Source organism: Martes martes (genome assembly GCF_963455335.1).
Source record: "Martes martes genome assembly, chromosome: 7".
In the NCBI taxonomy this organism is placed as follows: Eukaryota; Metazoa; Chordata; class Mammalia; order Carnivora; family Mustelidae; genus Martes; species Martes martes.
In genome coordinates, this window is record NC_137894.1 from 66743022 (window position 1) to 66756471 (window position 13450).

The window sequence follows — 13450 nt, forward strand, 5'->3', positions numbered from 1 at the left end:
GACATTAGATGGCAAAGAGGATTTTAGGACTTTTATCAGCATGACAAAGTATTATGAATTTGGTCAAATGTAAAACCCAAAAAGGATGTAACACTTTACCCTGGGTGAGAAGAAGCGAGAAGGGAAAGCTGGAAGCAGCAGTAAGAGAGAAAGGATGACGTCTGAGGGAAACAAGACAAGAAATTCAGTAAGTGGTCCCCGCAAGGTTTCAACTCTCTCTGCTCCCAGAAATACGGAGGCGTAGTCATGCTCTCGAGAGGGAGGAGCAGAAAAACACATGGAAATGGATCTTCAGCACCGAGGGCTCAAAAAGGCAGTGGAGAAAGACATTCCAAACAAGTGATTCACGGATACATTTAGCAAAGGAAGAATTCAGCTGTGGGGTGGTGCTGAGCCCCAAGGACAATCACATTAAGTCACTTCCAAAATAGGAACCTGCCTCAAGTTTTAACAATTTCCATTATTTCAGATCAGACATCTAGGTGACAGGCCTCCCAGCGTGACGGTCGGGGCTGCGAGAGCCTCCCTGTCGTCCGGACTCACCAAGGCACTCGTCCTGAGTAGGGCTGGCGGTGAAGCCGTCGTTGCACTCGCATGTGTAGCTGCCCCGGGTGTTGAGGCAGCGCCCGTTCTCACAGATGCCTGGCTTGGTCTGACACTCATTCTCATCTGCGGGGTTCGTGGAAAGAGCAAACATAAGAGCAGTCATCCCACCCCTTTGCACACAAATGGAGTCTTTCTTTTAGTTCATGAATAGATGGCCGTCTCATGTGGTTCCCAATTCAAAAGGTATAAAAGAGTATTCAGCAAAAGCACCCCTTCCTGCCCCACACCTCAGCCACCTAACTCCCCTCCTGGGCGGCAACCCTGTGTTACTGCCAGTTTCTCACATATCCTAGAAATGGAGTTTGCACATACAAGTCAAGACATTGTGTGTGTGTATGTGCGTACACCTCTGTCCTTTAAAAAACATACTTGATGGCATTTTGATATACTTAGATGGAGATGATGTCATTTTAGGTACACATACATTTTTCACTTAATAAAATTAAAATTTTCTCTATCTGTCCATCAGAAGGATTCCCAAAGAATTATTTTAAGTGAAGAGAAAAGACAGCACATGTTAAAGAAATATTATAGTACTTCATCAGAATAATGTCTGAATTGAATTTGAACTGAGAATTGGCCTACATGTAATCTTCCAATTCAATATAGATTACATTTATCATAATACTTCAACAATATTCTTGAGAAATAATCGTAATCTAGTCTCTCAGGTTAAAAACAAAAGCACTAAAACAAACTGGAGATTCTTAGAATTATCTGATGATTTTTTAACAGACTGAGCCACCCAGCTGCCCCAATCTGATGATTTTTTAGGAAGGTCATAAATAAAGTGACTTGCTTAGGTGCGTGTCATGCAGAATAATTCTGAGCCCCAGAGGCAGGAGTCTCATGATGAGAGAGCCGGAAGGTGACAGCTACGGGACTGTGGAAACAGGCTAAAATCCTGATGTTCACGCCATCCCCAGACCCATTAAATCAGAGCGTTTGGGGTGGGACCTCTGTTCTCCAAGTGATTCCAGCAACATGGGCTGAGAAGGTTGAGAACCACTGAACCTGAAACAGCTGGTGTGTGCTCCTATGTCCAAATACTTTTTCTGTGCTTTTAAAGTCTGCTCTTCAGTTACTGCTTAATTCTGTATTTTACAGGGTAAGGGGAAAATGAGATTCTTAAGCTTCTTGATTGACAACGTAAGATTTCTTTTTCTGGTGTCACTGATGATTAAAAGTGGAAAGGAAGCTTGTGGGAACTTTCTAATACTTTTCTCCTGTATTCATTGTTCAGACCAGAGGTCAGGAAACTTCTACTCTAAATAGTAGTAATATTATAGTATTATTATATTATATATAATAACTGTTTTAGGTTTTGCAGGCCATACGGTCTCTGTTGTCTTCCCTCTATTCTGCTGTGCCTTTGTGGCATGAAAGAACCATGGACAATGTCTAAATGAATGGTTACAGCTATGCTGCAATGTGACTTAATTTACAGAAATAGGCGGCAGGCGGGCAGGCTGGATCGGCCCCCTGGGCTGTGGCTTGCCCATCCCTGGTCTGAAGCTGCGGTTTTCAGTGGAGGACCCACATTACATAGGAAGCTTTAAGAAATACCAGTGCCTGGGCCCCACTCTAGACCAGAACAGATTCTCTGGAGGAAGATCCCACTGGTTTAATGCTGTTCCCTGGTTCAGAGGGACCGGACATCTGTCATTCAATGTCAGGGTGCTAACAGCAAAGCTGGGATGATAGAAAGACATTCCAATGTGGTGTGAAGAGAACTTACCCCAAAACAACAAAAAGTATAGGAGCCAAGGAAAGAAGTAGAGGAAACACCTGGTGCCAAGTCCTGGCAGCAACATGGGCTGAGAAGGTAGACAAAGGCCCACTCAGAGGGGCAGAAGGACGGTGTTTTTGGAACTGAGAGTTAAGCAAGAGGCGAGGGGCTCTCCAAGGGAAACCATGACATGAGGGAAGAGAGGGAAGATGGCTCTGGCCCAGAAGAGCACATTGCCCATTGGAACTCAGACTCCAAGTCCCTTTTGCCCCTTGTCCCTGACTCCCTTGAAGCTGCTTGGGCGGGAACTTGCTTACCTACACAGCCCTCGCCATCGGGTCTCCGCTGGTAGCCGGGCCCGCAGATGCAGATGTACGTGCCGATGAGGTTCTTGCACTCCATTTGCTTCTCAGCACAGTCGTGTTTGCCCTCTTCGCACTCATCCTCGTCTGGAAAGAACGTGCAACCACGAATTATAAAAGGAGCTACACTAATTTCCTGCCTCTTAAGCATGAGAAGGTGTCAAGCAATCAATTTTCCTGTACACTTATTTCACTGTTAACCTGTTTCCTTTTGTATGGTGGGCGCTGGCCTCAGATTGGGAAGGAGTTTTGTCCCACCTTTGAACTTGATGAAGAAATTATTCCGTAACTAACTGTAACCCATTCAAAGGTGGGAAGTGTGAGTGTTAATTCTTTTTGATGAATTCACCTAAAGAGGTCTTCTATAAAACTTCCATAATATAATTATAATAACAGCATTATAATTACAATATAGTATAATAAGCCAAAGCTTCCATTATGTAACAATTATAATAACATGATATTTTATGTAATATTAGTATATGGTTAGATTATTATTATTATTAAAATAATCATTATATAATGAAAACTTCAGTTTTTAGACTCTGAGGAAAAGACAAACATTCACAAATATCATATTCTCTCCTGGTTCTTCCTTCCTTCATTTCCTTTTTTCTGGTGTGGACAGGGCTTCCTCATCCCTTATTGTTCTATTGCATTTCCCTATCTCTATCTTTCTCCTTTATGTGGTCTGAGCTGAGAAATTTGGGTTTATCCTGGATGTGATGTAGAGCTCGTAGTTAGGAAATCTGTTCGCCTTCAAGAAAAATCCTACTTAAGTCATCTGAAGAGAGTAAATAGCTGCTCATTTAAGACTCTGGAGGAGCAAATCAGTGCTCTTCAAGGAGGCCCATGATTTACCTAACTTTTTAGAGCAGAGCCTAGTCCAGAGGCACAGTAATTGCAAGTGTTCAGTATGCATTTTTAAAGCAAATTATTTAACAAATTCCATATGCTACCTCCATTCTTAGGATATAACATCCCTTAGTGATGGGGATTTAAAAAAATATTATTTAATTTAATATTATCCTGCTATAGGCAATGATGACCCCCATATTGTCTAAGGACTATAGCAGAGTTCCTTGATTCCCAGCCTTTCTCTACTGATAGAAGCTTTGGAGACACATTTCCCATCATAGATAGAGTGACAGCCCCCCAGTTAGATGACCTTTAACACAGATGTCTCACCTTTGCACATCCTTCTATCTTCTCTCAGGACATATCCCGCTGGACATTTGCATTCATATGATCCATAAGTGTTTACACACCGGAAAGCACAGAGCAGAGGGTTCTGGGCACACTCGTTTATATCTGTAGCAGAAGGGAGCACGAAAATAATGGATCATGGGCATCAACCGAAAAAGTCTATTTTTATCAAAAATTGAGATGCTTCACTGTCATCAACATGGATGCACCAAGCGATCTCTTGTTTTCAATGAATCATAAAATGAGTTGGTTATTTTATAATTGGTATAGGCAAGGTGATCATGGGTTCTGGTTCTCCTAGCACAGGCCCAGTTCTGGCTTATTATCCTGGTATAATTATTAATGTTATTGAGACAGATGGGAAATTGTAGACCACCCTACATATAGGGAGCTTTTTTGAAATTCTGGCTTTCAAGTCTCAAGTTGACCACTTGCCATTCCCTAGAGTCACATAGGGTGGGAATCAGTTTTACCCCATTCAGTCAAAACAGCTGCCAAGTCAATGGAAGTCAGAACAGAAGCAAACCCATCCACTATTGTTGACCACCTCCTCTTCCCCATAGAAAAGAGGCTCCTGTGAAGTAACAGTGATTCTTGTGCCCAAGCAAATGGTGAACTGATGCCAAGTTATGCCTTAAATAGGAATGACTTTACCATTCAGAGATAAAAGTGATTTCTACGGATTCCATAGTTTGGAACCAGCAGAGTATGTTTTGGAAAAGCAGGGTTAAAACAGACCATCTTGATTCTCATGTTTCTTTCTAAGTCCAGTGATGCTGACTGAGAATGGGGACCCCAGATCATATTTAGTCATAGCCTTTAAAGATTAAGCAACAACTAGGACAATGGTAGAACATATCTCTAATGAAAAGCTCACTTTCATACCATTTTTATTCTCTACCTTCACCTCACCTTCACTCTGTTCTGTGACCAGTAGTCTCTACTACTTGAAAGTGTATCAGAATTACCTGGAGGGCTGCTAGGCTCCACTCTTTGAGTTTCTGATTCAGGAGGTCTCGAATGAGGCCTGAATATCTGTATTTCTAACAAGTTCCCAGGTGATGCTGATGTGACTGATCCAGGGACCACCCTTTGAGACCCAATGGTCCAGACCTTCCTCTCCCTGCCTTCTCACCATACAACTACCCTACTAGGCATACTGGCAGATGCTTACAGAGTATAGACAACATCTTTTGCTGTGATTGCCCCCAGATGGCTGGAGGATGTTGCTGGTTATGTCAGCATGCAGAGGTTTCTATGAGTAGAAAAGAGAAAAGAAAAAGAGAGGGAGCATGGGAGAGGAAGAAAGAAAAAGCAGGGGAAAATGGAAAATAAGAAAGAAGGTAGCAAACAAGACAGGAGTTGTATCTAAATACTTGTAGTGGGGAGACATCAGTAAGAACTCTGCATATTATACAGGGTGATTTGTGCCATGAACCGGGAGAATGATGGTATGGCCCATTAGGCCTAGGTGTTCTTTAGCCTGTACACCCTGAGTGGTATTTAATATCAAGAACTGTAATCACTGTGAAGTGTCTAAACCTGGCGATTCACAGACCTGTACCCCTGGGGCTAATAATACATTATATGTTAATAAAAAAAACCAAAAAAACCTGTAATCAGTCCAGTGCTGTCTCCATGATGAGAACATGTAACCAACTATTCTGTGAAGAGACTTACCTTCACAAGTCATCATTGGGCCAGGCTCAAATCCCTCCTCACAGGTACATTCAAAACCTCCAATCACATTCTTGCAGGTTCCATTTCCACAAGGATTGCCCACAGAACATTCGTCAGTATCTGCAAGTGACCGAGAGTGTTTTCAAAACGTGATCAATAAAGACAAACATGGGCTTGGATGCAAATCGTACCTCTCACTCTATCAGGGCACTTTGCTCTGTGGCATCTTGCTTTATCCTCATTCTGCCTTTATAAGAAAGGAGTGCCCATGTCTTATCTCCACAGATTTATAGCTGTCAAATTTGATCTACTAAGTGGCAGTGGCACTAACAGTGACAGCATCTGGGCTTCCAGCCCTCCTACTGCTCTTCCCCTGAGCTGCTCCAGCCTCCCGTATTAGGTATGAAGAGCTAAATCGACCGGGAATAGATGTTCCAAGGGTTAAAACCAGGCTGCTCTCCCCAGTCAAAAGTTTTCACTTATATAAAGCTAGAAATATATCTCCAGTCTGGCCTTACATTACATCACTCTCCAAGAAGCCTTAAACATGATGGATTTTTGCCAGATATAAAATAGAAGACAAAGCTTACACAAAATGAGGGACCAGAGGTTAGGCAAAATTAATACGCTGGATAAAATCAAGATTCAAGATTTTTTGTTGATTCTGTTGAAACCAGATGGTTTACATTAGGCAGAAGAAAAGCTAGAAGGAAATAAGTTTAGGGTATGATCTCTGTAAACAACTGTGGAGAGAGAACAAGTCTTACCAAGGAGGTCTAAAAAATATCTATGCCCCCCAACCCGTCCCTCTAGAATCTGACACATCTCTTGGGGGAGAAGATCTTCCTTTTGGAAAGGGAAATTTTTGAGGAATAACATTGTTATTTTAGTTCTCTAGGACTTGGAATAGTGATGGACTATCATCAGGTTTATATGTTCTGTTGGGTTCTGAGTCAAATGGTGAAGGCAAGAGGCTGTGGTAGAGAGACTGGGCGAGTGGGCTCATTTAGCATGCACACAGGAGCACTAACTAAAGATCTCTAAGAGAATTCAGTGACAACTTTGCTTTTGTTCTGCTGTGAAATGGCATTTCGCTGTCCAGAATATTACATCTCTTTTGAGTTCATGAAAGTCACAACATCATTGATTTTTAGAGCTGCAGAGCAATTAGGAATAAATTAGTCCATTTGCATAATATGACATTCTGAGGCCTAGAAAGACTAAAGAACTTGCTTATACTTCATGGTCATAGCTGTGGGTGAAATTTTAGAGGAACAGACATAATACTTGGATTCAATTTTGCATTGGTAGGCATCAAGATGTCAAAAGTCAGGCATAGCCATTCTTAGAAATTTTAAGAGAGCAAAAACAAGAGGAGTTTACACTGTGTACATAACTTTTCACATTACTAAATTTAATAAAATCTGAATAAATGTTGTATTTTACATATTGAGAGAATAAGATTATGACTATTAATTTTTATAAAAGTTTAAAAAAATACATGATAATGTCCTCCTTTCCACCACATCTCCAGATGTGTCCAGTGTCTTAGACTGTAAGGTCCATGCAAGGAAGAAAGACATTGGCTTAGTTCACTGCTGTAGCCACAAAGCCTGGGACATGGGGTGTGCAACTAGTACTGCAGATGAATGGTGCCTGAATGAGTTCACAAAACATGCTTGTCCCAATCCTACTACTCACACTTCCCAGTGTGAATGCTCCATGGCCCAATTTCTAACTTGTAAAATCCCTATGGAAGAAACCGACCTATTACTCACCTACACATTCATTCCCTTCCAGAATGTAGCCAAAGGGACACTCGCAGCGGTAGGAACCATCCGTATTGATGCACTGTCCATGTTTACAGACGTCAGGTTCTTTACACTCGTCCATATCTTATGTAAAGGAGAAATAAAACAGTGACTAACAAGGAACTTTTTTTGTTTTTAGTAATCCTTTTTGAGATTTTATTTATTTGAGAGAGAGCATGAGCAGTGGGGAGGAGCAGAGGAAGAGGGAGAAGCAGACTCCACACTGAGCAGGGAGCCCCATACGGGGCTCAATCCAGGACCCCGGGATCATGACCTGAGCTGAAGGCAGACACTTAACCGACTGAGCCACCCAGGTCCCCCAAGGTACTTTAAAAACAAAAATAAAAAACAAAGGGAAACTATGACCATTTCAGCATCTAATCAATGAAATATCTAATATTACAATATTGCCATACAGTACGATAATACAATTGGTACCTAAATGAAAAGTAGAGCTTTATTTTACAAGACAAATGTGGAGAAATAAGAACAGTTTGGGGGGAGGGGCCATGGGTGGCTCAGGTGGTTGAGCATCTGACTCTCGATTTTGGCTCAGGCCACGATCTCAGGGTTGTGAGATTGAGCCCCATATTGGGCTCTGCGCTCAGCGGGGAGTCTGCTTGAGATTCTCCTTCTCCCTCTGCCCATTCCTCACTGCTCTCATGCACTCGCTCTCAAATAAATAAACCTATCTTTAAAAAAAAAAAGGAAGAACAGCTGGAGAAAAGGCAGGAAAGAAGCTGGTTAAGAATATTAAGAAATGCTGAGAAGCCAGCACAGGCCACTTACCAACTGCTGAATCATCAGGCCCCACAATGATGCCACTTCCATAGGGACAGATCTGGCGGAAGGCCTCTGCAGTAGAGACGAACACTTGTTAATAGATAGACCAACGGCGATTAACTACAGGCTGCTTCCCACGCAACGTGTGGTGGCTAGACTGCCACATGCCATGCATATCGGGAAACAATGGACGAGAAAAGCCCCAATACCAGGGAAAGTGAACAAGGCTCCCAGAGCTGGTGTGCCTACTACTTGGGCAGCCCTGATTCATAGCACATTTCAGAAGAAAATAACTGCCCAGTTCCTAAGTTAAAATAATCTTAATGAATATGTTAGGTAGACTTACAATTAAATTAAGTTGTCTTTTTCCAGAAGGGCTATGTACAATCTTTCCTATTTCATGGCCAGTCCACCCTATGAAGGGCCCAAAGAGAAATGCAGATGGTGGACCTACCATCAGGCTCAGTGGGGCACAGCTCACAGGGATCACCCCAACCTTCTCCCTTCAAGGCACAGCAACATTCCTGTTTGGAGTGATTTCTGGATTTGGGCGATGAACATTTTCCTCCTTCAAACTTTGCATAGCAGTAGCTCATTCGCAGATCTGCAGCATAAATTCAGGAGACCCTTCAGACCTTTCCTACTACATCGTTACTGTACAATAGTGAATAAGAAACAATCCATCCTGTTAAATGTATGCCCTTTTCTTTAGAGTGGGAAGACTCCGTAACATTAAGTGATTGCAACAGAAATTGGGCTCAGATATTTAAAGTCATAGGTGACTTTTGTAGTAAGATCTGATGAATACATCTATGTCTTCACTTTATTTCTCATTTCAGCCAATCTTCCAAAATAACCTGATGTGAATGACAAAATCCAACACTATCACATTTCAAAACTGACATCATCAGTGACTTCAGGGTGGGGACATTCAGAAGTGCAGTCATTCACAAGACCCCTGCATTGACAGCTGTGTTTGTGTGTTTTGGATAGCATTTAGCAAGCGTACTAGGTTAAGGTAGACCTCACAGTTCTGGTACTTACTGTGCTATCACATTGTGTTGTTTATTTGCTGTCCCCTAAGCCCAGAAACCAAAATAAAACCCCTGATCCCAGGCATAGAGTAAATAAAGATGTGGCAATTTTGTGGAGTGGCAAAAATATGACAATAATGGTCATTCGCCGAAGCAGCTGCTGATGCAGTTTCTGTCTACAAAACGCCTGTGGTGCCTTCTGCAGATTTTATACACGCGTGCGTGCTCACACACGCAAGATACAGAACGTGGTTTAGCTCAACAGAAAAAGAGAAGGTGAAGAGGAGGGCAGAGAGGTGGTGGATAGGAAGCAGGATAACCTTTCTCTGAAAGAATGTATTTTTTTTTTAATATCAATTATTTTTTGGTGACAACATGGAAGATGGGATCTAGTTGCTACAAAATTCTCCAACACTACTTGACATAATTTTGGAAATGGACTCTACCATTTCTTATAGAGCAAACAGGGTGGCTCATCCAAAAGCCTGGTGTGTTTTCCCTCAAATTTGACATCCAAAGCCCTGTGGACTCCTCTCTAGTTACACAGAGGCTACAATCTGCAGGCTTTAAGGAAATGCTTTCATACCCATTTTGTACAACTCCCCTTTCTTTCTTTAGGACCAGGTATGCTCTCTCCTGTCACTGTTTCTCAACCCTAGATGGCACCTTATGACCTATTATTAGAGCCATCGATGCATTTCTGCTAAGACAACTTCACAGCTTTTATTTCTTGACAAAGGAGACAATGTAAGAATAATTGAGTTGCCAAAGACCACAGAAGAAAAACTTTCATGAATTGAAGTAAAAATAATAACCAGTCAATCCATCACTCGTATTTACCAGGCCCTAGTAAGTCAAACTCGGTTGGCCTTCTTCCCCAAATGAATTTGTTCGTCTCCTTCAACCAATTCTTCCAGATATATTTTCTTGCTAGTTTTTACTCTCCTTCCACCACCTGTGGTAGCTGGGACCTAACAGGCTCCTTTCAGTGAACTACTCTTCTGAAAGTCAAGTGCAAAAAAAGCCAGCGTGCGTCCTGTGGCATGTCTGCCTTCCAAATATTTGCTTTGCCGAGAAGTTTCAAGATTTAACAGATTATAGTTTCTTGAAGGACACATTTTGATTTGCTTTATTCTTCAAGTTCATTGTCACACACAATGTTCTGTGTTTATTATTTACATCTATAACTGTCTCTTAAGGTATAATTTAGGGACTACTCACAAAAATGTCCAACAAATATATTAAAATTCAGTGGTCTCTGTTGTCTTCCAGCTCATAATGTTTCTTCTAAATCTAGATAGATTTTCTTTTCCTTTTATCATCGACCCTCTTCCATAAACTAGCCCTGTCTCTCCAGGACTACTCTACCATCCCACCTCCTGAAAGAAAAAAAAAAAAATCTAGACATTACACAGGCTCAAACATATGAAGTTTACAGTGAGCCTAAGTGACAAATTCCCTTCACTGAATTTTGTAGGTGGGAGTGGCCCATTTACATCTGTGGCCTTCAGGTACCCAGATCTGTTCACCTGAGTCTTATCACAATTGTTCCCTCAAAAACGTTATCTGTGGTTCTGTGGGATTTTCTCATTTCATGGGCAAAAGAAGCCTGACTCCTAATTTGTCTTTATAAGTAAAACCCAGCTCTTACTTCCCTGGCTTCAGGGAAGTTTGTGCCCTGTGGGAGATTTACATTTGCCTGTGGTGATTCTCTAAATTTGGTTTATTAATCAAAGGTGTCTTGCAATGGGACGGAGAGCTTTGCTTGCCCACACACTCGAGCTAGGACTCACTAGGATGCCTGTTTACAAGTCCATGTGCAAAGAGCCCTTAATGACCTTTGAAATTTCATCAGAACTACAAAAGTCACTTTCCCTGCTTGCATTCCTCAATCCTGGCTCTGCCTCTTGGAGCTGAGCATGTGGCAAGGCAGCTCACAGCTGGGCTGATTCTTCCTGCAGCGTTAGCTTGCTCTGTGACAGGCCAGTGCAAATTGAATTAATAGCCTATGAGTTTCCTCTGGCCTGCCACATCGGCAGATTCACACCTGGTTTCTCGCTGCTTTCTTTCCAAACCTGGGCCAAGCCAAAGGCACACAGAGACAAAGGAGTCGAACTTAGAATTTATCTGGCTTGGTCTGTACTCTAATAGAGTATCTGTTTGCATCCAGTGTCAACCCCACCCACAAGCCTGAAATCCGCCTGGGCTTGTGACAGCTTCTGATCTATGAGATCAGACCAATCAGAGAATTCTCAACTCCCCCTTCACAGTTCTAAATATTGGGTAACAAAAAGACCAGTTGAAGGCAAAAGTTAATCAACAGAAAGCAGGAATCTATGAACAATGCAGAAGAAACTAATAAAGCTTTGTTACCTATTCAATAGGATTGGTTGGGCAGGTATTATTATGGTTGTTTAAAATGAGGAAATGGAACTTCCAAAAGATCCAATGACTTGCCCTAGGCTATGGATGGCAGAGCTGAGGCCCCCAAACCCAACTTTTGGAATCTGAGATGATATCCATTGCCTCTTATTTAGTAATACAGAACCAAACTGAACCAAAACAGAACAAAATAACCAAGAAAAAAAACCCTGAACAATAAAACGACAACAACAGAACACAGGGGTAGAGGGGGGAAATATGTATGGAGTTTGTTCGTATGGGGTTTTTTGTTCCAAATTCGTTAAACTAGTATGTATAAATGGATAGACACACATCATTGCATTGTTCACTAAAATTCAGATAGTTTCTGGGATATGATATACCGTGTTAGGCATAAGTTCAGGTTTCTTTTTCTTTTTCTTTTTCTTTTCTAAGTTCACAAATATTAGTCCTGAAAACAAGACTACGTCCCAGCAAGAGTCCAGGTCAGTTCAAATTTATTTTCCTGCTTTCTTAGAAAATTTGTGATGTCAGGGGTGGGCACTCTATCCTGGAAGCATATGGATTAATCTGTATTTTTTTGACCGAGAGTCTAGATTTTGGCCCACATTTATACCAAGTTACCTCTTGAGAGGCAGAGGCCATGGAACTGAACTTTCCCCAGGCTTTCCAGGATTCAGAGGCTCATGGCAGATCCCCCACTGACAGACCTATCAGCATCTGTGTTCTTAGGGGGAGAGAGAGGTTTAAGTGCCCGGGGAAGTTGTTATACAAGCAACCAGAACTTGATGGATTAGTTTTCAACCTTAAAAGTAAAAATGAACTTTCTGACATATGGTAATCATTAGACCTCTGGGTGAATGAAAACTCTCCATCTTCTCTTTCACAAAGAAGCAAAGCTTTGCCATGTTTAAGAAAATGAAACCACAACAAATAAACAGTAATGAAAGTCAAAAGTCTTCAAAGGCAGTTACCTTGGCACCTTCTTCCAGTGGAGGACAAGGAGAACCCATCTGGACACAGACATTTGAAGCTGCCTTCAGTGTTACTGCATGTGCCCAGGGCACAGATTTCTGGCTCTTCAACACACTCATCAATATCTAAAAGAATCACATGTGTCAAAGTCAAAACACAATGGAGACACCATCAGATACCAATGCAAAGTGTGGAAGTACAAAGTGCAAGTGAGTTTCAAAACTCTTCCAATAATGAAGATTTTTCCTGTATCATTATGCTGTGAGTGGACTTCTAGGCTGTGACATCTTTTTAAAAATTAACCTTGAAAATTCTTGTTGTAAAAATGCAATCTGCAGATGTCTTCTAAGGGATACAATGAGAACAGTTTCTTACCCAGACTCAGTTGCCTGGCTAATTAGAAAGGGTAGAGTGATTTTCTACTACCCTAAGCTAGGAGAGAAACAAGAAACTGCAGGCTCTGACTTCCCCACTGCATAGGAAGCAGAAGCTTGAAATTTTAATTATGTTGATGATAAGTTAGTAAGAGATCTAGACCTTTGAAACAAAAATTTATTCCCCTCCATCCATCCACAGTGCTTTCCCCAAAACCCTGTGCTATATCCCTAAAACTATTGAGTTTTACAAGAATAATAATATTCATGAAAATAATCTTGTGCAGTGTAAACTAAAGATATCACAGAATATGGGGTTCCTAACTCTCATTTGCACATTAATTTTTCTCAAGATGCAAAAATGTCTTTCTTGTAGAGACCAGTTTTTCCTTTCATCATATACCTAATAGGAATTTGATACACTCATATTGTGAAGTATTGTTTAGCATATGAATATACCTTAACCCTAATAAGGGCTGATTAAAAGTGGTCTACAGTGAAGTTTGAA

The 13450-nt window shown here is 41.4% G+C and overlaps 1 protein-coding gene across 1 annotated transcript in view; it reads right to left on the minus strand.

Annotated features, from left to right (window-relative positions):
* FBN1 (fibrillin 1) overlaps positions 1–13450 on the minus strand; it is a gene marked incomplete at its 5' end in the record, with an annotated part of 228567 nt that overhangs the window by 16140 nt on the left and 198977 nt on the right. Inside the window, 8 exons of the mRNA XM_080809914.1 lie at positions 544–669; positions 2653–2784; positions 3886–4008; positions 5584–5703; positions 7362–7478; positions 8184–8249; positions 8632–8781; positions 12568–12693. Of these exons, the coding sequence (XP_080666040.1) occupies positions 544–669; positions 2653–2784; positions 3886–4008; positions 5584–5703; positions 7362–7478; positions 8184–8249; positions 8632–8781; positions 12568–12693 (960 nt within the window). The remainder of the gene's footprint in view (positions 1–543; positions 670–2652; positions 2785–3885; positions 4009–5583; positions 5704–7361; positions 7479–8183; positions 8250–8631; positions 8782–12567; positions 12694–13450) is intronic.